This window comes from Hyperoodon ampullatus (genome assembly GCF_949752795.1).
Source record: "Hyperoodon ampullatus genome assembly, chromosome: 8".
Lineage (NCBI taxonomy): Eukaryota > Metazoa > Chordata > Mammalia > Artiodactyla > Ziphiidae > Hyperoodon > Hyperoodon ampullatus.
The window spans coordinates 74,720,444-74,745,279 of record NC_136921.1 but is presented as its reverse complement, the minus strand read 5'-3'; the positions used below and the strand labels follow the sequence as shown (position 1 = coordinate 74,745,279).

The 24,836-nt window shown below is 37.1% G+C and overlaps 1 protein-coding gene across 1 annotated transcript in view; it reads right to left on the bottom strand.

Annotated features, from left to right (window-relative positions):
* Positions 1 to 24,836, bottom strand: part of PKP4 (plakophilin 4) — a 178,319-nt gene that overhangs the window by 41,174 nt on the left and 112,309 nt on the right. The window contains exons 5-9 of the mRNA XM_079710826.1: positions 23,514 to 23,639; positions 23,207 to 23,397; positions 13,455 to 14,007; positions 8,394 to 8,582; positions 6,353 to 6,576 (exon numbers count right to left, since the gene is read on the bottom strand). Coding sequence (XP_079566952.1) covers positions 6,353 to 6,576; positions 8,394 to 8,582; positions 13,455 to 14,007; positions 23,207 to 23,397; positions 23,514 to 23,639 — 1,283 coding nt within the window. The remainder of the gene's footprint in view (positions 1 to 6,352; positions 6,577 to 8,393; positions 8,583 to 13,454; positions 14,008 to 23,206; positions 23,398 to 23,513; positions 23,640 to 24,836) is intronic.

Here is a 24,836-nt window from a genome sequence, read left to right as displayed (position 1 = left end):
TGTGCCTGATGATTTTTAAGAAATTTAATATATATGGTTGCTCTTGATTATAAGAAACATAAAACATGATAAAAAATGTTTCTGCAGTAACCCTATATCCAGAGAAAACAACTGTTGACATTTCCCACTGGTTTTTTTTCAACATATGCAGGCAAGTGTGCACATGTGTGTGTACAGAATTTTTTTCAAAGAATTGGATTATTACTAAATAGCACGTACTATTCCGTGCCAGGCACTATTCTAGGTATTTTACGTATATTAGCTCATCTATCCTTAAATTGACCTTGTACGTTTGGAGGCTGAAGCAGAAGGGCTAAGCGACTTGCCTAGTGTCACCCAGCTAGTCAACAACAGAGCAACATTTGAACCCAGGCATCTGCCTTCAGAGTCTGTGCCCTCATCCCCGTGCTATCCCACTTCTTGTACAATAAGTATACAATCATATTAAATATACATACATACTTTTATACTATGTTTTTTTCAGGTAACATCACATTGTCAGATTTTCTGATGTCACTTGATCGGCTCACTGTTTGGAATCCTTGTTAAATGTGATTTTATGCTTATGTTACATAAAGACCAGCTTCTTACAAATGGTTCACAAAGCAACAAATCTGCAGACTTTGATAACAGGATGGAGTAAACTGTTAATCAAAAATGAATTAATCCTGAAGAAACTTAAAAAAAAATCTTTAAATTAATGACCCAGTGATACTTCTATGGCCCAGTTTTTAAAGGTCCACAGCCTCTCTGGGAAGGCTCCAGTATGAACTGGTTCATCCACTACAGAGGGTCAGGTCATTCCATACATGCACACACACATTCATATCACACATTAGTGCATTCTTACTATGCTACAGGTGCCAGAACAGGTGCTGGATACAAACATTGAATAAGACATAATTTTATGTATGGGGCTTGTATGCCAAACTAAAAAAGTTTAGTCTTAATAGCAATAACATGAATTATTATTTACTGAGATTATCTGTGTCAGGTATTCTGTCAAGAGCTTTATAGATATTATCTCACTTACCTTGACTGTTGCCCCATGAGGTAGGCACTATCAAATAACATTAGATATAGACAGACGAGGAACCCGGGATTAGTAATTAAGAGGTGGAGGTTAGTGGTCTAATATGTTATCACCATGCACAACGAACAGAAAGCTGGTGGAGGTCTTAAAGCAGAAGAGTGAGAGAATGCAACAAGGTCACATTTATAAGGAAGATAACTCTGGTGGCCAAGTAGAGAATATACTAGAATCAAAAAAGACTGGTGGCAGGGAGACTATCCACTATCCCCACATTTGCTCAAAATAGGACCATCCTTGATTTTTCTCTTTCCCTTATCGTTCTCATCCAATCCATCAGCAAACTCTGTTGACTATCTCCAAAATATTTAATATAGACCAAATCCATCCACTCTTTCTATCTTGGCTGGACCCTCTACATGCCACTTACATGTTCTCTCTGCTTCAAATATCACTCCCTCCCCCAACTATTCTTTGCACGGCAACCAGATGATCTACTGAAAACTGAAATCAAGGGTGAGATAGAGATTTCCGGCTTGGGGAACAGACTGGATGATGATGATGTCATTAACAGGCATTAAGAAAACCATAAATGCTGAGAGGCAGGATAACGCAGCAGAAAAAGCACAGAATTTGGAGTTAGATTGCCTATGTTTAAGTCCCAGGTCCTTCAATTGTGATGTGATTTTGAAAACCATTTACAGAGAACTTCAGTTTCCCCATCTGTAAATTAGGAACAATAAAACTATCATGTCTAACTTCTTCTTAGGCTGGCTATGATGACTAAATTGTGGTGATGTATATTAAAGTAGTTTACATACTTTGCATTATGAAAGATGTTTTACTAATATTCATCATCCCTGAAAAATGAACTATACTATGTTAACTATTTCTGATGAAAATCTATCTAAAGTCTTTTATATATAAATCTATAAGGTAATTAACAGAGTGCAAGGAGTGTGATTTAATCTTTCCTTGATGACTCAATCATTACAAATACACATTTCTGTTCTCTTTAAATGGCACAGGGATGGTCATTTCCTAGCATCCTTGGGTGCCTCCTGAGCCAGACAACACAAAGGGTGGGCTCCCGCTGGAGATGGGCAGTTAGGCTCAGTTGACACCAATTCCAACCTTGATTTTCAGCAGAAATTTACCCTGGAAAGACTTCTATCAATTCATGGGCTGGCTGGATGGCATCAATGCTTGCCAAGATTTGCTTCATTAAAACTTAAGCCCAGACTTCTGTTTTTAGCCATGATAGAGTAGTAACCAGTACTGGACTTTGCCTTCCTCCCATAAACAACCATTAAACTGGACTAAATGTGTGAGGAAACTGTTTTCAGGCCCTAGACAACAAGTAACACAAGAATGTAATCCTTGAAGGGGTGGGGGCATCACCCTGGGAACCCCATACTCACTTGGCTTTCTGCCTGAGGGCACTTTTTGGATCATGGCACAGGAAGCAAGTCCGAATGGGCATGATGGTCTAAGTGAACTGAGGGGGAAAGATTGGAATTTGGAGATGCTAAAGAGGTTAAAATTTGCAGGGCAGGATATTGGAGAGGAGAGAGCTATGCAGAGGAGATTTAACAAGTCTGTGTAAGGATTACGCACAAGTCGTTAGTTGAGCACTGGGATGTACATGTGCCTTGCATGTACATGTACAGGTCTGGTGGAGAATAGCTGCTGCTGGAATGAGAACTAAACCAGGAGTTGATGGACTTCCAGCCCAGTCATAGTGCAGACGTCACCGATCACCTCAGCATTTAGTCTCCACAAAGGCCATGTTTAGGAGTAAGAACCATTCTACAGAGTCAGGGCCATGTTCTAGGAGTAAAATAAATAAATAAATCTAAAACAGACCTGTCCTAGCAAAGAACAGGACCAATTGTGACAGGATCAAAAGCACTTGTCAGTAATTTAGTTATTTTCCACAACGAAACTTAGAATCCTAAGAGGAGACAACATAATACAGAGTCCCTACAATGTATTATGCACAACAATCAGCATATAATTTAAAACTGCTAGGCATAAGAAGAAACAGAAAAATGTGACTCTCAAAGATGTAAACAAACAAATAATAGAAACAGACCCAGAGAAAACTGAGATGTCAGAATGATCAGAGGACTTTAAAATGGTTTTTATAAATGTGCTCAAAGACGTAAAGCAAAAGATGTATGTAAGGAGTGAATAGATGGGGAATGTTATCAGAGACATGAAAACTACAAAAAAAGCCAAATTAAAGTGTCAGAAAAAAAATCCACTGGATGGGCTTAATAACTGACTGGAGACCACAGAAGAAAAACACAGCAAATCTGAAGACAGATTAATTAAAAAAAAAAACGAATATGAAGGATACAGAGAAAAAAGATTAAAAAAAAAAAAAAGAACAGAACTTCAGTAACCTGTGAGATGATGTCAAGTTATCCCAGGAGAGGAGAGTGAATTTTGGGCCAGAAAAAATATTTACAGAAATAATGGTTGAATATGTCCCAATTTTGGTAAAATCATCAACCAATATTTAAAGAATCTCAGTGAATCCCAAGCAGGTTAAATGTAAAGAAAACTATGCCTAGGCTTATTAGAGTAAAACTGCTTAAGGTCAACAATAATAAGAAAAGTCTGAAAGGCAGCCAGAGAGAAGATACATTGCATAATGAGAAGAACAGTACAAGTGTTGGCTGACTTCTCATCAGAAACAATGGAGGTCTGAAGACAAGGAACAACATCCTTTAAAGGACTGAAAAAAAAAACACCCTATTAACCCTGAATTTTATATCTAGCAAAAGTATCCTTTAAAACGAGTAAATAAAAACACTTTCAGACAAATTAAAGCTGAGAGAATGTGTTGCCAGCAGACATGCAACACAAGAAAGGCTAAAGAAAGTTCTTCAGGCTGAAGGGGAATGAGTGGAGATGGAAACTAGAATTTATAGGAAGACATGAAGAGAACTATTTACAAATAAGTATGCAGGTGACTATAAAGACCATCTTTTTAACTTAGCTTAATTTCTTTAAAAGACAACTGACTATTTACAGTAAAAATAACAACACTATATTATGGATTTTATAATGTATGTAGAAGTAAAATATTTGACAACAACTTAAAGGTCAAGGAGATGGTAAATGGAATTATTCTGTTGAATGTCACAGCTGAAGCCCTCCTCAAAAAGAACACCATGAATGCTGTCATTCTTTCAGTCACTGTCACTTTCCATAACAAGTACTTTGTTATTCCTTTCAGATGAATTATTTGTACTATTAATAAATTTTGCTTCCAAACTAGACAACTATTAAAAAAAACTCATACATTTCCTTTTATGTATAAAACATCAACAACTTCTTAAGTCTTATAGGGTAGTTTTCAGGTTAACTATAATGTAGCATTAATGACAGAGGAAGTAAGTTTATAAGTGAATAAAAATAGTAAAATTTGCTATTTTAAAAACTAAAAATTAAGTAATAATTATCATGAGTTTTTAATTTCATGGTTTGACTATTCAAACTTTAAACTCACTTGGATTCCAGTTTCAAATAAATAAATGCACCTATTATAAGATAATAATTTATTCATCTTACAAAATGCATTATCAGTAAAGTTTCACATAATCAAAGCTAGCCATAACAGTTTTATACATTAGACTATGAAATTACCATACTATGAATAACTGAAGTATATTATCAGACACGAAATCCTTGTTTATAATGAATCAGCTCATATCAGAGGTCAAAACTGAAGTCTTCAGGAATGCATACTAAACTCAAAGCTCTTATCATATTTCACTGCTTTTCTGGGTAGCTATTCTTTTTCTGCAGATTCAGCCAAGGTATGGTCTAAATTACCTACAATTCAAAACCCTTTTGAGAATTTCTGTATCTAGTAGCATGCCCTAGTCTGTTGTTCTTGTGAGGACTTCAAAAAGATTCCACCTGCTGCAGAGCAACTAAGCCCATGCACCACAACTACTGTGCCTGTACTCTAAAGTCTGTGAGCCACAACTACTGAGCCAACACTCCGCAACAAGAGAAGCCACCGCAATGAGAAGCCTGTGCACCGCAAAGAAGAGTAGCCCCCACTCACAGCAACTAGAAAAAGCCCGCGTGCAGCAACGAAGACCCAATGCAGCCAAAAATAAATAAGTAAACAAACAAACAAATTTAAAAAAAGAAAAGAACAAAAAACAAAATCATGTAAAAAATTTTTGACTTAATTATATTGGAGGTGTTATTAGACAAATTATTTTTAGAAATCCTTAAAATAACAGAAGGGTGGCAAATAGGAATAGCAGAACCAAATGTGTGCATACACTGTAAAATATTTTAGGCAAAAGAGTGAATAGGTGGAGTGGTTTTAGTGAAGCAGTGGGCTTCCCATTCAACTCACAAGTATCTTAGGTTATTTTGTTTTAATAACCAAACCTCACTCATGCTTTTAATTCATTAGGATAAGTTGGTAGGCTGCTATAAATGAATTGATAATTATAACAATCTTTCAGTGAAACAACTATTTGTGGGCGAAGAGTGAATGAAATCTTGTTAATATATGCCTTAAAATAACACTCAAGCTGCTTAAAATTTAGAAATAATTTCACTCTTTCAGAAGCTAAAATTCTCTTTTAGTTTCTAAATATCTTTATTTCCTGAATATTTTAAATGACTTTCATTAAAGAGATGAGGCTAGTTTTTCAAAATCAATCAAGTACTAAATGACTCATCTTAATAAAACATGTTTTCTACATGGCCAAATAAAATTAAAAGCAGGAAACATCTATTATTTGCCAAATATTTTTGGCTCATGAGATGTGAGAATTTCTTGTAAACTATTTTCCCCTAAACGGCAGAAAGCTTTTCAAAGGACCTAGTTAATAAAAGCGCAACACGGCACTGACCAATATGATTCAAAATGTACCTGACACTGGTCTTTCCCAGTTTAAAACAACCATATGCATTTTCTGAAGCCATCATTTAAGAGGTCAGCCAAGATAAAGGAAAAGGCATAAAATGATCCATTAAAATCTTTTGTGTAATTCAGACTAAGAGGCTATCCCAGGTAGTTGCCTTGATGAAGTATTTCAGTTGTGGATGCTGCAGATATTCACACAGACCTGTGCATTCTCTAACTTATTATTAAAGCACTGAAGGAAGGACTCTATCTCTAAAGTGAAATTAACCTCAATGACCTACAGTGCTGGAAAACAACTGGAAATATTAGAGATAAGGAGTTACTGATAACAGACACGGCAACTTGAAAAAAGTCAGAATGAAGGAACTAGTTGACTCCTGAGATATGGTGGCATTCTGGAGACTCATAACCAGTACTTGCCTGGGGTCTTTTTGAATGCTGTCTATTGATGGGGATCTCGTGGTGCCATCATCAGCTGGTGCTATGTGCTGAAGCCTGTTATAATTGCACTCTTGCACTCGGTATTGTATTGGCCTGTAGGGCTCCGCATAGGTAGCTGTTGTGTTCAGAGCATAATTATTTCTTTGGTATGTAAGGGTACTTCGTTGGCTGGACGTCCTTTGCAGATTTCCAACACCTACTAGAAAGTCAGCATTTTAAAAAAGATTAGTATGTTCTCCACAAAGTGATACGTTTCAAAGTCAAAATATTTTTAGTTTTAAGAAGGGTTAAGTTTTTAACAATTATATAAATTGCTTACTTTTAGATATTACCAATCTAGCTTATTAGTGCTAACAAAGGCACTGAAGTTTTTAACATAACACAAACAATATTTATGTCAATTTTATTAGCAGGAAAGAGCAAAAATGAAACTATAAATCTGCTTACACAGTAGGTCTTAATATGTTTAAGATTTAGTAACAAAACTGAAAGTGGAATAAAGGAAAATAATTAAACTAATCTTAGAAATAAATAACAAAATTTCATAACTACATTTTAGCAATAAAAGACAAGTAAGATATTCAAACTTATAGATAACTGAAACCGTCAAACTTTGGACACCTAGTGAATACAGGTTACGTATTTTTATATATATTTTATTTATAGACTTGTGTATTTTGATAACATTGGAAAATATACTTCACAGGAAAGAAGACTGATATATCAAATTCTTCTAAAGCTACTCCCTAAAATTATTGCGTGATGCTATGTATAAAGTACTGTACATTGTATTTAACCTCTCTTTCCAAATTATTGCAGTAGGTATCTCTCCAATGATTGTGTTCATATTCTTCCTGCAATTAACATATTTTAACACTATTTACTTCTTAATCCTAATAAAGAAATTCTTCAATTTACAGAACAGAATGAGTGAAATATTTCTTCACTAACATCTATTAAAAATTGGTACATTCTATCAGGAGAAAAATACCACAGTGGACCAAACTGTCAGTTTTTGGCAAAGAACCAATTCAAATTCAGTCTTCTCCCTCATGGTGTTCTGTGGGGTATGGCTCCTAGAGCTGTGCCTTTAGGGAATTATCATTGCTACCTGGAATTCATTTATGGGCACGTTAATAAATCTGTACTAACTTTTTTTTTTTTTAAAGCGGCCTCTTGGGACTTTGTAAGCCATACCCGTAGCATAATCTGGCAGCTCACGTGGCCACAGGCTCTAGCTTCTGCTCTATCAGCCGCTATGGTGTGGCACAAATGTGAGTCTGAGGGTGCAAGGGTGTGATGCACTAGCTGCTTATTTTTCTTCTTATTTTTAAAATTATTATTATTATCTTTTGGTCACGCCACGTGGTATGTGGGATCTTAGTTCCCCAACCATGGCTCGAACCTGGGCCCCCTGCAGTGGAAGCACGGAGTTCTAACCACTGGACCCCTGGTGAGTTCCCGTTCCCTATTTTTATAACTGCCATCATTGCATTCTGTCCCAGATTGAGTCTACCATAAGGAATATTTATTTCACATTCTATCGCTTAAGAATTCAGAAGAGACTCAGTAACAAAAAAAGAGTAATACCAAATACACTTGGGCTACATACATGCTAAATCAAAGATAAGCCAATAGCTCACGTAGGGATTTTCTCTAAAGACGTGTTCTAGGAAACAAAAATTACAAAGAAATATTCCAAAAAAGGCTTTCCTTTCTATATCTGATATGCTTCCAACCTGAGGAGTCGGATTTATAGCTCAACAAACTTATTTGTGAATTAAAGTATAATCACTGGGTTCACTGATCAGATTGAACTAAGGTAAAAATATATCACTTATAAATAGGTACTAAATGAACTTCTGTTTTACTGTTTATTGATTTGTTTTCACAGCTGCTTATCTGACAACCAAATGGGCAATACGAATTCACTCTAACAGGAAATCCATCTCAATAAAATCCTCTACTCTTGGGCTGCTGAAATTGGGAAAGCAGCTGAACAGAGCTGATGCCCACCCGAACCTGTGCGGTACAGTGCTGTCTGCGATCCTTGGAGCTCCACGGTTCCGTGGTTTGGGCTGCGGTAAACTGGGCTGTAATAGGTCCTCCCCTCATAGATAGGAGTGATGTGCAAGTCGGGAGACACAGATGAACGAAGGTCTTGTCCAATCTGGCTGTGCTGACTAGCATAGGAACTCCGTAAGCCTACAGGCAGGAAAATTACATTATTAAAAAACTTGAAAACTGTGGTGAGGTTAAAAGTATAACTCCTAAACAATAGGACCAAATGCTGAGTCTAAACACCAAACCTAGTGAGTTTTACAAAAGAGGGATGACAGATATGAACAGGATACCATATACATTCTAAAAATAAAACTTTCTCCTCTGGCAGCAGGATAAAAGTAAATTTTCTAAAAAAAATATAAGAAATTATTAAATGGTTTGATACTCTGAAATTCATCCCCCAACTGTAAGCTATTTTATGATGGTGACCAAAAAGAGAGCGCCGTCATGTCCCACACCTCTTTAAATCCCAACACTTAAGACGACACCTACATAATAGCGCTTAGAAACAGGCTGATGTTCAAGAACTGTTCTGAACTTTGTCTCAAATCATTCACCCAAGATTTTTATAGAAAAAGGTGAAATTTTATGTTACAAAGTTTAAAATATCATCAGCAAACTAATAAGATTTATAAAGTATTATTTTATTATTTGTTATCACAATTAAAAAAACAAAACAAGTGTTTTTCTAGGAATCCAAATACCAGATTCTTGTTTACCTTCTTTCTAGTGTAAAGGAAAAGTACAAAGTTAGTGTATTAAGTCATTTCAAATACTCTCATTCAAATTATTAATAATTAATGCAAATTTCAAACCCAAACATGTTATTTTCTTTAAAAAAGTGAATTGGTATATTCTACATTACGATGCTCAGGAATTTGTGAGCTGTCATCATTCATTAGTAAGTAAAATTTGTCACTTGGTAAGAATACCAACTAAGGTTACATTCCAAATATGAGCAAGAAAAAGCACAAACATATCTGAAGTCAGTCAGCATATATTCGCTTTTAAAAAGACTGCAAATAATCAACACAGTAACTAATTACCAAAAGATACGATCGCTCACATCTTGTTAGCTGAGTTAATCATATGACAACTAAAAGTGAATGGGCCTGAATGTGAGTGATAATTACATGTTGCTTAGTGAGGAGTGGCAAGAAAGTTAATACATAAAAGCTTCTAATATGAACGATTATTACCAACCCCGGACAGCAATGTGACATGGGAAGAAATTAAATGAACAAATGTGGGTTTTGGCTACTGGCTCCTCACTTGCTAAAATGAAGATCACAGTTTTATACAGTCTTATAACTGGGAGCTCATTCAGCCAAATCTTCCCATTTTAAAATTGAGGAAACAGAGCCCAAAAGGAAATGTAGTTCATCCCCTTCAGAGAGCTACTTCCTGGTAGGGCTGAGAGGAAGCCCCCTCCATGATCTGTCATTGCACTGGACAAAGCTATTTCTCAAGGATCAATGAGACATGGTGTGAAAAACCTTGAACTGGACAGAGACCTCCACAGACATAAGGTTAAGGAGGGAGGTTAGCTCACCAGGGGTTCATGGAAGCCCATGTAACTCTAAAGACCATATTATGATTGCTGTTGTAAAGTACTCATCTGAGGATTTCAGCTTTTTATTCACTGGCAGATTTCTCATTCTTAGTACAGTATGAACTCCATTTCTCTATAGAGCCCAAGAGTATCTTGAACAAAAGTTGCAGGCATTAATTTTGTTAACAGTGATGTAAAGTGGGCAGGAAAATGCACCTAGTTCTTGGAAATCTTATCAGGATGAGGCATTATTTTAATATTCAGTAGAGCCCTTGATTTACTGTGAGACTCTGAAGATCACAAACACTTGGGTGGAGGCAAGCTGAGCCCTGGATGCTCCTGAAGTTGGCTAAGCCGCCTTGGCTCACCACCACAGTGATGTGAAAAGAGACCAAAGCATTCTGCCCCGTTCAGAATGTGATATTCTCACTGTGCCAGGATCTAGCTGGAGTCTTCACTGGAATCCATATAATATGAAAACTTTCATAAACATTTACTATGATTTCACAAGAAAGGTAACCAAATGAGCTTGTTACCACTTACAACTATAAAAAGTATCCAATAAACAGCCCCCTGTTACAGGACGATTAGTGAGATGAAATGACTGTATGTGATAGACTATAACAGGAAATAAAAACTTAAGAATTATAGTGAAATAGCAATTTCTTGATATTAGAAGTCTTTGTGAATAACATTATGATGGTAAATATTTTTGTTCACCTACTCATGCATTAAAACAAAAACACACACTACTATAGATTAACATTTAAAAAATTACAAAATTACATAGCCCCTATAGATTAAGTAAAATGATTGTGCAGAAAGGCTATTATAACTTAGTATCTTTTAAACTGAAAGACAAATAATATGTTGCAATTCCACAAATACATACTAGCTTACCTACTTCAATGATATATTCCTTGTGATTTAAAACCTTTATATTTTAAGTCAGTGAAAACAAACTTAAATTTATCTTCCAAATATGAATTCTTCTTATTCTCAAAACCTGTCTTGATATGCTATGATTATACTGAAATGAATATTTTCAGGCAGACATATTTTTCTGTTGTAGGAAGTAATTTATATACATCATTTAAATTATGATCACCAAATATCCAAGTGTCTGTATCTATTATAAAATATTGCTTTAGGCTTATCAATTAGCAGGTTATTAAGCCTTTGAAATCAGAAGCATAGTAAATATAATGACAGGCACATCACTTTCTAAAATAAGAAAAAAAAGAGAGGAATTTACAAATTAGGATCCACATGCAGACTAATTGGGCAGGTAGCTAGATGATGGAAACCAAAGCGTCCCTAGAACATTTTAAGAAACCCTTTGCTTCTTTTGAAGACTGTCATATTCTAGGAAAAAAAAAATCCATAATAGGCTACGTATAATTTTTTCCCCCTGAAACATAAAGTCTAACTTCACCTGCATTGTCAGAGAAGCAGGTTTTTTAAACCAAAGATCAGCCCTCCAGGGTTAAACATGGAGACAGTCCTTTATGTGCTCGCTTTCTTTCCTGGACTTCCTCTTCACTCTACTGCAAACACAGATTTCTGCACAGCTGTTGTTCACACACACAGGGCAGGGCTGGGGCACAGAAATCCTCAGAACTATTTATCTCTTAAGGTTTCCATCAGAGGCAGAATGTTGTAAATGATTCCACCTCACTCTGCTGCATACTTTTCAGAGGCATGCCAGAAAACATCTAAGCCAAAGACACCCCTCTAATGGCTGAATGAAAAAGAGGCAGTTTCTCCACTAGGAATTTCCTTGAGCTCAAAATCAAGTTCAATATTAATTCTTTGTGCAAGATTCTTCAATTAGAAAATTTCAAAAAGGCTCTACCTTTCCCAGAAGCCATAAGGAAAGGATATTAATCTTACTTCACAAAACATTAAAAACTTCTGTAAATAAGAAATACCAAAAAGAAAGTCAAAAGACAAATTACAAAATGAGAAAAATACTTGAGAAGTATATTACAAGGGGTTAATTTATTCAAGTATAAAAAGCATTTACAAATTAAAAAAATAGACAAAAGACCTGAACTCACGGTTTGCAGAAAAGCAATAAAATGGCTGATAAACATATGAAATCATCAACCTCAGTCATTACTCAACACAGGCCACTTAAAACAATGAGGTGTAGCTTTTTAACTGCCAGACTGGCAAAGATGAAACTCTTTGACATCATGCAGTGCTAGTGAAGGTGTAGGGAACATGCGCTCAAACTACTAGTGTAAACAGAAATCTATAAAACCTTCCTGGGGGCAATTTGACAGTATTTCATTAAGAACATATACACACATATTTTGATCCAGCAATTCTACTTCAAGAAATGGATCCCATAGTTATCTTAGTACCTATGTGCAAATATGCAGGAGGAATAATATATATTGCATCATTGTCTCTAACAGCTAAAAATGAGAAAACCTAAATGTCCATTAATAGCAAAGTGATTAAACTATAATACATCTATAAAATAGGGTCCTAGGCATCCCTTGAGAGAATGAAGTAGCACTCTCAGACATATTAAAAAATGAACAAGGTATAGAAGATATATATAATAGAATTCCAACAGCATTAAAAAAAAAAAAAAAGAAACACAATGTGTGCACATTTGTATGTAATGTATATACTCATATATGTAATCAAACATTCTGGAAGATACATAAACTGGTGAGTGGGACTGGGTGAGGGTAAAGAGAAGGCTGAGACTTTCACTTCTCAATTCATATTTCCCTGCATAGTTTGAATTTTTTTACCACTATGTACATGTTACTTTTAAAATATAATTTAGAACACTAGTTAAAGATGAATTCATTTTAATCAAAAGAACAAGTCTATACATCATGTAGGATACCCGCCGTGAAAAAACCCTGAAGGAAACAGTTGGACTACCAGTGACCTGGTTGGTGTCTTTCTGATTTAATACAAGTGGCATTTGAAGGTAATTCATAAGAATTTGTGCTTTCCCATCAGGATGCTAAAAATCAAGGCAGTAAGTGAGGAAATCCATATTCTAGTCTACACTATTAGGGAATTTGTTTTAAAAAAAATTTGAACAGACATTCTGATACCACCTTTTAACATATCTTAGCGTTTTGAGTATGGGTAGACCTAGCTAGTGAAAACTATTTCACTGTGAAAAACCTCAACAAACAGTTTAGAATTCCAACCAATTCCTCTAAAAGGCAAAAAAGTACCTCTTATACCCTAATATTGTGAGGGATGGGGGAAATGTATTCATTGCAAAAGAGGTCTGGTGATATAAATGTGTATAATTTCATGCATTAAAAATTATAGAGCCTGAAAGACAAGTCAGCCTGAAGTCTGCAGTATAAATTTTAAGATAAAAATGTAAGCTTTTTCCACGTTACATGCTCTGTTTCAGCAACGGTTACATGGAAGACTTTCCCGCTGGGCTTTGTGTAGGGCCGTCCCCTTGTACTCACCTGTCAGGCTGTCTGGCCGAGGTGGAACCATCCTCTCGTAAATGTCATACTGCTGCTGTCCGAATTGTTCCATGTCATGAACAGTCCTTTGCAGTGAAGGTCCCAGATGCTGTGGTACAGCGGTCATCCCTGAGCGTTTGGGGGATAATGACCCCACCTGGCCTTGGGATGGGGAAGCTACTCGAGTCTGTGCATCCGTCAGGGTCAGTGGGGACCCCACTCTGGTGGTCGTTTGGTACTGAGGGGTTGGTCCGTTGGGATTGGAGGTCTGCCAGGAGGTGGCCGACCCAATCCGACGTACAGCTGATGGGGAGGTGGGTCTCTGTGCAGAGTATGGAGAGGCTGCCCGCTGAGCAGGTAATGTGGTGGAGGAGTATGCACTGGGGTTCAGTGGTCGGGAGTCGGTCACTGATGGAGAGCCGAATCCACTACCAAGAGAAGTTCTCAGTGACCCCCTTGAAGGAGACACGCCTGTGCTGATAACATAAGAAGGAGACTGTGCTCTAGATGGAACTGAACTAACTCTTCTCATGGCCCGATTGGCTACTGATGGCTGATGAAAGGGGGAGAAAAGAGAATGGTTTATCCAGGGTTGTGTGTCCATTGTCATTACAGCAAAAAATGTACATAGCTCACTACAGAATGTGAATTCACTATTTATTTTAGGCATCTAAGTTTCTTTTCCTTTTTTTGCTGTAGAGCTGAATCTTAGTTTTTCCTTATTCTGTTTTTCTTGTTCTACTTTTTTTTTTTTTTCTTGGTGGTGGTTTAATCTCCAACTTTCCCCTTCAGAATACTAAAACCAACCAGTAAGGAGAGATCGAAAGACATTTGATATTCTTTTTTCTTTTGTCTTTACATTATTTTACCCTCTGCCTACACATTTTCCACAACACATAATATACTGTATTGCAAGTGTGAAGGGTCACTGGAGCAGTGTACTTATTTTGTACCCTGCGAGTCAAAGTTTGGCTAAGGTAACCCATTTGTGTAAAACAAAAACAAAACAAACAAAACAAAACAAAACAAAACTTTTTCAATATGTTAATCTAGATAAAGCTAGAGCAGTATCTATAACTGCCTTTGTAACTGTCTTTATGGGTTGGCCCCATTAACAAAAGGAAGGTTCTTTCAAAGTGGAATAATTGAACATTTGGATAGGGCCTGTGCTCTCAGCTCTCCTCTGTGAGTACTGTATTAGTGCTTTAGCCAAATCTATCTTTTCTTTTAGCTTAAGTGTGGCTGCTAGTGATTTCAGCCATTTCTTTCTGCCTCCTTTGATTTATAAGCTCTTGTCTTAAGCTGGTGGATCAAAAGAGATGCAAATAAAAGTACCCTCAATCTGTTCCAGCAGGAGGAATGCTCAAAATCTCTGGAGTTCTGGCCAGCTGCAAATGACCAGACTGGGAAATGAAGAACATTTCTGCCATGGCTAGTCCTTCTATGAATCCATAGACTTCTGCAAACACTGAGTCTCAGATCCCTTTCTTGATGCAGGACAATAATGAAGAAGAATGGTGGCTGGACTGGGGCAGTGGGTTATAAGCTCAGGACCAAACTTTTTCTGTATCTCCTAGTGACTACTAGAGTACAGTTGTCATCAACCCCCTTTCACTTTTAGTTGGGGCAATAAAGGAAGAAAAAGGGATGAGTCACGGACTTTGTATACTCTTAGATGCCATAAGAAGAAACATGTTTTGTCTCCATGTGTTATAAGCAGTTGGCTGGCTGAAACACCTGCTCTGAGACCACTTGGGTGCTCAAACTCAACAATTCTGGGAAGGCAATAGCCATGGAAAGGAGAAGATCTGGGGAGGGAAGGGGACTGAAAATAAACAATAAGGCAAGAAAGAGGGAGTTTAAAAATTAGTAGGCAGGAGAACACACAGCATGCCTCAGGCTGTCGCAACATCATGCCGGCCTCTGCCAACGCAGGCTCGCCCTGCATTCCAATTATAACTACCGTACCTCTCCATCCCCCCGCATGAGTGAGCCAGAGCTCCCTAATCAGCCGCTGCTTTAACCCTGTTCTGTCTGGGCGGGAACAGAAGCCTGAGGGTGACCTACACGCAGAGATGGGGCCAAAACCAGAGCTGAAACCCAGGAGCTGTGCGAACAAGGAGCAGAAAGGGAAATTTCTCTGTGCAGCCTCAGGAGCAGTGGATAAAATCCCCAAAATCAACTTGAGGTATCCTGCATCTGTGGAATACCTGAATAGACAATGAGTCAACCCAAAACTGAGGTGGTAGACTTTGGGTGCAACTGTAGACTTGGGGTTTGCTGTCTGCGACTGACTTGTTTCTGATTTTTATGCTTATCTTAGTATAGTTTTTAGTGCTTGTTATCACTGGTGGATTTGTTTATTGGTTTGATTGCTCTCTCCGTTTTTTTAAAATTACTTTCTTATTTTTTTACTTTGAATTATTTTCTATTATTTTATTTTATTAATTATTATTTTTTTTTATTTTTTTCTCCCCTTTCTTCTGAGCCATGTGGCTGACAGGGTGTTGGTGCTCTGGCCTGGTGTCAGACCTGAGCCTCTGAGGTGGGATAGCAAAGTTCAGGACACTGGTCCACCAGAGACCTCCTGGCCCCACACAATACCAATCGGCAAGAGCTCTCCCAGAGATAACAGTCTCAATGCTAAGACCCAGCTCCACCCAATGGAGAGCAAGCTCCAGTGCAGTATGCCCCATGCCAAACAACTAGCAAGACAGGAACACAACCCCACCCATTAGCAGAGAGGCCACCTAAAATCATACTAAGTTCACAGACATCCCAAAACACACCACTGGACATGGCCTGCCCACCAGAAAGACAAGATCCAGCCCCACCCACCAGAACACAGGCACCAGTCCCCTCCAACAGGAAGCCTATACAACCCACTGAACCAACCTCACCTACTGGGGGCAGACACCAAAAACAACGGGAACTATGAACCTGCAGCCAGTGAAAAGGTGACCCCAAACACAGTAAGTTAAGCAAAATGAGAAGACAGAGAAATATGCAGGAGATGAATGAGTAAGGTAAAAACCAAACAGACCAAATAAATGAAGAGAAAATAGGCAGTCTACCTGAAAAAGAATTCAGAGTAATGATAGTAAAGAGAATCCAAAATCTTGGAAACAGAATGGAGAAAATACAAGAAACGTTTAACAAGGACCTAGAAGAACTAAAGAGCAAACAAACAATGATGAACAACACAATAAATGAAATTAAAAATTCTCTAGAAGGAATCAATAGGAGAATAACTGAGGCAGAAGAATGGATAAGTGACCTGGAAGATAAAATAGTGGAAATAACTGCTGCAGAGCAGAATAAAGAAAAAAGAATGAAAAGAATTGAGGACAGTCTCAGAGACCTCTGGGACAACATTTAACACACCAACATTCGAATTATAGGGGTCTCAGAAGGAGAAGAGAAAAAGAAAGGGTCTGAGAAAATATTTGAAGAGCTTATAGTTGAAAACTTCCCTAACATGGGAAAGGAAATAGTCAATCAAGTCCAGGAAGCACAGGGAGTCCCACACAAGATAAATCCAAGGAGAAACAGACTGAGACACATAATAATAAGACTATCAAAAATTAAATGCAAAGAAAAAATATTAAAAGCAGCAGGGGAAAAGCAACAAATAACATACAAAGGAATCCCCATAAGATTAACAGCTGATCTTTCAGTAGAAACTTTGCAAGCCAGAAGGGAGCAGCAGGACATACTGAAAGTGATGAAAGGGAAAAACCTACAACCAAGATTACTCTACCCAGTAATGAACTCATTCAGATTCGACCGAGAAATTAAAACCTTTACAGACAAGCAAAAGCTAAGAGAATTCAGCACCACCAAACCAGCTTTACAACAAATGCTAAGGGAGCTTCTCTAGGCAGGAAATACAAGAGAAAGAAAAGACCTATAATAGCAAACCAAAAACAATTAAAAAGTGGTAATAGGAACATACATATTGATAATTACCTTAAATGTAAATGGATTAAATGCTCCAAACAAAAGACACAGACTGGCTGAATGGATACAAAAACAAGACCCATATATATGCTGTCTACAACAGACCCACTTCAGACCTAGGGACACATACAGACTGAAAGTGAGGGGATGGAAAAAGATATTCCATGCAAATGGAAATCAAAAGAAAGCTGGAGTAGCAATACTCATATCAGACAAAATAGACTTTAATATAAACATTATTACAAGAGACAAAGAAGGACACTATATAATGATCAAGGGATCAATCCAGGAAGAAGATATAACAATTGTAAATATTTATGCACCCAAAATAGGAGCACCTCAATACATAAGGCAACTGTTAACAGCCATAAAAGGGGAAATAGACAGAAACACAATAGTAGTAGGGGACTTTAACACCCCACTTTCACCAAAGGACAGAACATCCAAAATGAAATTAAATAAGGAAACACAAGCTTTAAATGACACATTAAACAAGATGGACTTAACTGATATTTATAGGACATTCCGTCCAAAAACAATAGAATACACTTTCTTCTCAAGTGCTCATGGAACATTCTCCAGGATAGATCATATCTTGGGTCACACATCAAGCCTTGGTAAATTTAAGAAAATTAAAATCATATTGAGTATGTTTTCTGACTACAATGCTATGAGACTAGATATCAATCACAGGAAAAAAACTGTAAAAAATACAGACACATGGAGGCTAAACACTATGCTACTAAATAACTAAGAGATCACTGAAGAAATCAAAGAGGAAATCAAAAAGTACCTAGAGACAAATGACAATGAAAATATGACAACCCAATACCTATGGGATGAAGCAAATGCATTTCTAAGAGGGAAGTTTATAGCAATACAATCCTACCTCAAGAAACAAGAAAAATCTCAAATAAACAACTTAACCTTACACCTAAAGCAATTAGAGAAAGAAGAACAACAACAAAAAAACCCCCCAAAGTTAGCAGAATGAAAGAAATCATAAAGATCAGATCAGAAATAAATGAAAAAGGAATGAAGGACACAATAGCAAAGATCAATAAAACTAAAAGCTGGTTCCTTGAAAAGATAAACCATTAGCCAGACTCAACAAGAAAAAAAGGGAGAAGTCTCAACTCAACAGAATTAGAAATGAAAAAGAAGTAACAACTGACACTGCAGAAATACAAAGGATCATGAGAGATTACTACAAGCAACTATGTGCCAATAAAATGGACAACCTGGAAGAAATGGACAAATTCTTAGAAAAGCACAACCTTCTGAGACTGAACCAGGAAGAAATAGAAAATATAAGCAGACCAATCACAAGCACTGAATTGAAACTGTGATTAAAAATCTTCCAACAAACAAAAGCCCAGGACCAGATGGCTTCACAGGTGAATGCTACCAAACATTTAGAGAAGAGCTAGCACCTACCCTTCTCAAACTCTTCCAAAATATAGCAGAGGGAGGAATACTTCCAAACTCATTCTACGAGGCCATCATCACCCTGATACCAAAACCAGACAAAGACATCACAAAAAAAGAGAACTACAGACCAATATCACTGACGAACCTAGACGCAAAAATCCTCAACAAAAATACTAACAAACAGAATCCAACAGCACATTAAAAGGATCATACACCATGATCAAGTGGGGTTTATCCTAGAAATGCAAGAATTCTTCAATATATGCAAATCAATCAATGTGATACACCATATTAACAAACTGCAGGATAAAAATCATATGATAATCTCAATAGATGCTGAAAAAGCTTTTGACAAAATTCAACACTCATTTAGGATAAAAACCCTCCAGAAAGTAGGCATAGAGGGAACTTACCTCAACAAATAAAGGCCATATATGACAAACCCACAGCCAACATCATCCTCAATGGTGAAAAACTGAAACCATTTCCTCTAAAATCAGGAACAAGACAAGGATGCCACTCTCACCAATATTATTCAACATAGTTTTGGAAGTTTTAGCCACAGCAATCAGAGAAGGAAAAGAAATAAAAGGAACCCAAATCGGAAAAGAAGAAGTAAAGCTGTCACTGTTTGCAGATGACATGGTACTATACATACAGAATCCTAAAGATGCTACCAGAAAACTACTAGAGATAATCAATGAATGTGGTAAAGTAGTGGGATACAAAATTAATGTACAGAAATCTCATGCATTCTTATACACCAGTGATGAAAAATCTGAAAGAGAAATTAAGGAAACACTCCCATTTACCACTGCAAGGAAAAGAATAAAACACCTAGGAATAAACCTACCTAAGGAGACAAAAGATTGCGGGCTAATCGGAGGCGTTTGCGGAGGCTGGTGTTTAGGGTGTCTGTGCTAATTGCTGCTTTTGGTGCGAAAAATGCCGGGTCTGGTGGCCGCAAGCCCTGCCCCATCTGAGTCGCAGGAGAAGAAGCCTCTGAAGCCATGCTGTGCCTGCCCAGAGACCAAGAAGGTGCACGATGCGTGCACCACTGAGAAAGGAGAAGAGAACTGTGGGCACCTAATTGAGGCCCACAAGGAATGCAAAAGTTTTCTGTATGCAGAAAACTATAAGACACTGATGAAAGAAATTAAGGATGATACAAACAGATGGAGAGATATACCATGTTCTTGGACTGGAAGAATCAACATTGTGAAAATGACTATACTATGAAAGGCAATCTACAGATTCAGTGTGATCCCTATCAAACTACCAATGGCATTTTTCACAGAACTAGAACAAAAAAGTTCACAATTTGTATGGAAACACAAAAGACCCCGAATAGCCAAAGCAATCTTGAGAAAGAAAAACGGAGCTGGAGGAATCAGGCTCCCTGACTTCAGTCTATACTACAAAGCAACAGTAATCAAGACAGTATGGTACTGGCCCAAAAACAGAAATATAGATAAATGGAACAGGAGAGAAAGCCCAGAGATAAATCCATGCACATATGGTCACTGTATCTTTGATAAAGGAGGCAAGAATATAAAATGGAGAAAAGAAAGCCTCTTTAATAAGTGGTGCTGGGAAAACTGGACAGCTACATGTAAAAGAATGAAATTAGCACCCTCCCTAACACCGTATACAAAAATAAACTCAAAATGGATTAAAGACCTAAATATAAGGCCAGACACTATAAAACTCTTAGAGGAAAACATAGGCAGCAGACTCTTTGACATAAGTCACAGCAAGATCCTTTTTGACCCACCTCCTAGAGAAATGGAAATAAAAACAAAAATAAACAAATGGGACCTAATGAAACTTCACAGCTTTTGCACAGCAAAGGAAACTGTAAACAAGACAAAAAGACAACCCTCAGAATGGGAGAAAATATTTGCAAATGAAGCAACTGACAAAGGATTAATCACCAAAATATACAAGCAGCTCATGCAGCTCAATATCAAAAAGACAAACAAACAACCCAATCCAAAAATGGGCAGAAGACCTAAATAGACATTTCTCCAAAGAAGATATGCAGATTGCCAACAAACACATGAAAGGATGCTCAACATCACTAATCATTAGAGAAATGCAAATCAAAACTACAATGAGATATCATCTCACACCGACCAGAATGGCCATCATCAAAAAATCTACAAGCAATAAATGCTGGAGAGGGTGTGGAGAAAAGGGAACCCTCCTGCACTGTTGGTGGGAATGTAAATTGATACAGCCACTATGGAGAACAGTATGGAGGTCCCTTAAAAAACTAAAAATAGAACTACCATACGACCCAGGAATACCACTACTGGGCATATACCCTGATAAAACCATAATTCAAAAAGAGTCATGTACCACAATGTTCATTGCAGCACTATTTACAATATCCAGGACATGGAAGCAACCTAAGTGTCCACTGACAGATGAATGGAAAAAGAAGATGTGGCACATATATACAAGGGAATATTACTCATCCATATAAAGAAACGAAATTTTGTTATTTGTAGTGAGATGGAGGGACCTAGAGTCTGTCATAGAGAGTGAAGTAAGTCAGAAAGAGAAAAACAAATACCGTATGCTAACACATATACATGGAATCTAAAAAAACAAGGTTCCAATGAACATAGGAGCGGGACAGGAATAAAGACACAGAAGTAGAGAATGGACTTGAGGACATGGGAAGGGGGAAGGGTAAGCTGGGATGAAGTGAGAGAATAGCATGGACATATATACACTATCAAATGTAAAACAGATACCTAATAGGCAGCAGTCACATAGCACAGGGAGATCAACTCGGTGCTTTGTGACCACCTAGAGGGGTGGGATGAGGAGGGTGGGAGGGAGATGCAAGAGGGAGGGGATATGCGGATATGTGTATTCATATAGCTGATTCACTTTGTTATACAGCAGAAACTAACACAACATTGTGAAGCAATTATACTCCAAAAAAGATGTTAAAAAAGAAAAAACAAAACAAAACAAAAAAATTTGTAGGCAGTTGGAAAATTAAAATCTGTATTTGGGGTTTACTAATAGTGCTAAGGATAATTTTAAAAATCCCACATATAAGCTGTTTACTATCAAAATGGGATAACACTTGGCCCTGATATCTAGAAACTGTGTTCCCCAGAATACATGCAAGTTCAGTTTTAAAGACCGTCTTGCAATCTCCAGGAACAAAATTAACTTACTGTAAGTTAAAAAAAATAAGTAAATAAATTTAAAAAGTATCATGGCCACTCTTAGGGGCAAAATAGACAATCTGTAATTAAATATTATTCATAAGTTTGACTTTAGACCTGCCAACATAGAAATTCACCTAAGCAGATGAACTCCTGTAAGCATGTAGTCCAAAGTTTCCCAGAGTGTTTCATCAGAGCATCCCTAACAGCAGAGGAGTAAATGTATCATCTGAGGAATGGAGCTGGTGGGGGAGGAGTCTGCAGCTGGAAGTAGTGTGCCATGGGCACAAGATTTCCTGTCTTACCTTAAAAATTCATGCACCATATTTGTGTTTGTTTTAATACAGAAATGATTCTTAATACTTAAAAGTTTCCCTTAAATTGTTGAGCCAAAGTTGTTTTGTGTTTCCCCTTTGGCATTGCGAATGTTGGCTCACTGCTGTGTGTACCTTCAGGGCTTCCTGTATTGCATTAAGAGAAGCTTAGGGTTTGCCTGACCTCTTTGATCATCTTGCCATTTTTCAGCTCCAGAGGAATCACAGGGGTACTTGGACAGAGAGATCCTCACTAGTTATTGCCACTCGGGACTCCTATTACTTTTATTAATTCTGGCATATGCTGGTGGACTGAGGTGAATAAAGTGGCAGTCAGTGAGGAGTTAAGGAGTTTTTATAAATACATATGTTTATTATTTTTGACTATCAAGTCAGAAAACCTTAACAGAATAGTTATGCTTCTATACAGTAGCTCTCTATAGGCAGGAATATCTATATTCTAGCAAGCAAAAATATACGTTTTCAGAGAACAATTCCAATGATGAAGGCAAAAACTTTGGCTAGAATGGGCCAGTCCCATTTTGTGCAGGTGTGGGAATAGTGCTTTGCCCTCTAGAACTCTTTACAGCATATTTTAGCTCTAGTATTTTTAGGAACTCATAACCCCTCAGGGACTAGAACATTCCACCCAATCCTCTCACACTCTCCGTGGACTATTCCCCTCATGCCAAACTTGCTGCTTACAGAAAAATTACTCTCCAATGTCTAGAATTTATCAGAATTCATTAATAGGAACTAATGCAGTTTTAGATTTCAAGCCTAAAATTTCATTAACATCATGGACTCAGTGTAAAATGAGTCCATTTTTTAAAAAAGGATCAAGATGTATTTGGCTTACCTGAACCAGTGTTTGTCCTTCAGCTCTTGAATTCCTCACCAGGTGGTTATTAGTTGATCCTATGAATGAATGTTGTGGCCTATTATCTGCCTTACTCAAGTTCTGGCTGTTGTGGAAACTCCCTGCTTCCTGGTATCCACTGTCGGAATAAGAATTCATTTGTGTTGAACTTCTTGAGTTACCCAATGATCCTGAAGGAATGAAAGCAGCAGAATATATCTTCATTTTACACTTCTGATGCTCATTTTCAACATGGAAATATTAAAAGCAAATCTAATACTTAAAAGATAATACAACAGACCCTCACTTTCATGGAGAGACGTCTGTTCTGGTGAGTAGAGGGTTCCTTGTTCTGGCTCTGTCCTGATGAGATAGTTATTGGGATGGACAGCGTCAGAAGCTCGAGGTTTGTTTACACCAGTATTTGGCACATCTGGAAGAAGAAAAGTTTAATCAGCTAAACTCAATGAAAATAATACATAAAAACTTGCTAAAAAAAGGGTTCAGATATTTGTCAGTAATGTCTTATAATCTGAATACAAGACTATTAACTCAAGACTTCATACAAGTTAATACAAGACTATTTTCACCTTAAATTACACAGTCATTTTGACTCTTTTCTATATGAAAGTGTTCCATATACTCAGTTTATTAATATGTTTTGCTAAATTTCATGAATGTTTTTCATCCTGATTACCAGCGACAAATTAAGTTACATACTACATTAAATTAAAATCTGAAAACTGACCTTGTTACCCCTTGGAAAACTCACCTCTCAGGGTGAGTTCCTCCAAGAGGATTAACAGATGGAGTGAGAAGGGTGACTATGTAAAAAAAGATCCTCCATATCTCAAAGTATTGAAATGAAAACGTGCATGATGTTCACATTATTGAGCTTGGTGATGAAACCTCTGAAGGTAGGGCTAGCTTTTTATGTCATATTTCATATCATCTAAAATCAAAGGAACTCTGTGCAGTTTTCAGAATTGCCAACAATGGAAATTTAAATTTCTTATCCATTTGCTTATTTTATTCTTTTAGTCTTTACCAAATGAATATAGACAAATCTAACCTCATTATTTTCTTTACTCAAATCTGTCTCGCCCATTATCTTGTTTTATTTTCAACTGTATCATTTTGCCATCTTGAACTTAAAAAAAAGACAGAACAATTTATCTTCTTCCCGATTCCAACCTCTTTTTTATGCTGTAAATTTAGGTGGTGTAGCTTATACTGCCTTTTCCCAATTCTAATCAAATATGTTCTCTTTCCTCTAGGTTCTTCAAAATATATTTGCCCATATTCTGATTATCTTCATGACACGTCCTTCTTTCCTCAAGTTTAAGCCTCATGTTGCTAACAAACATTTTTTTTCAGGAATGCCACTTCACTCTCACTTTACAGATTTAAATTGAATCGGTATCACATTCTGAGTTTAACACACAATCCTAAGGATTGAAATTAGTCTTTCCTTTCTGACTTTCTTTCTTTAACTATTTATTAAGGCCCTACTATATGCCAGGCTCTAAGCATGCAGCTGAGAAAAGATACAGTGTTTGTGTGTCGCCGTGCATGCACATGTTTGTGTTACTGTTGGGGGAAAGGAGCTTAGGAAAAATTTCCTAAAGGA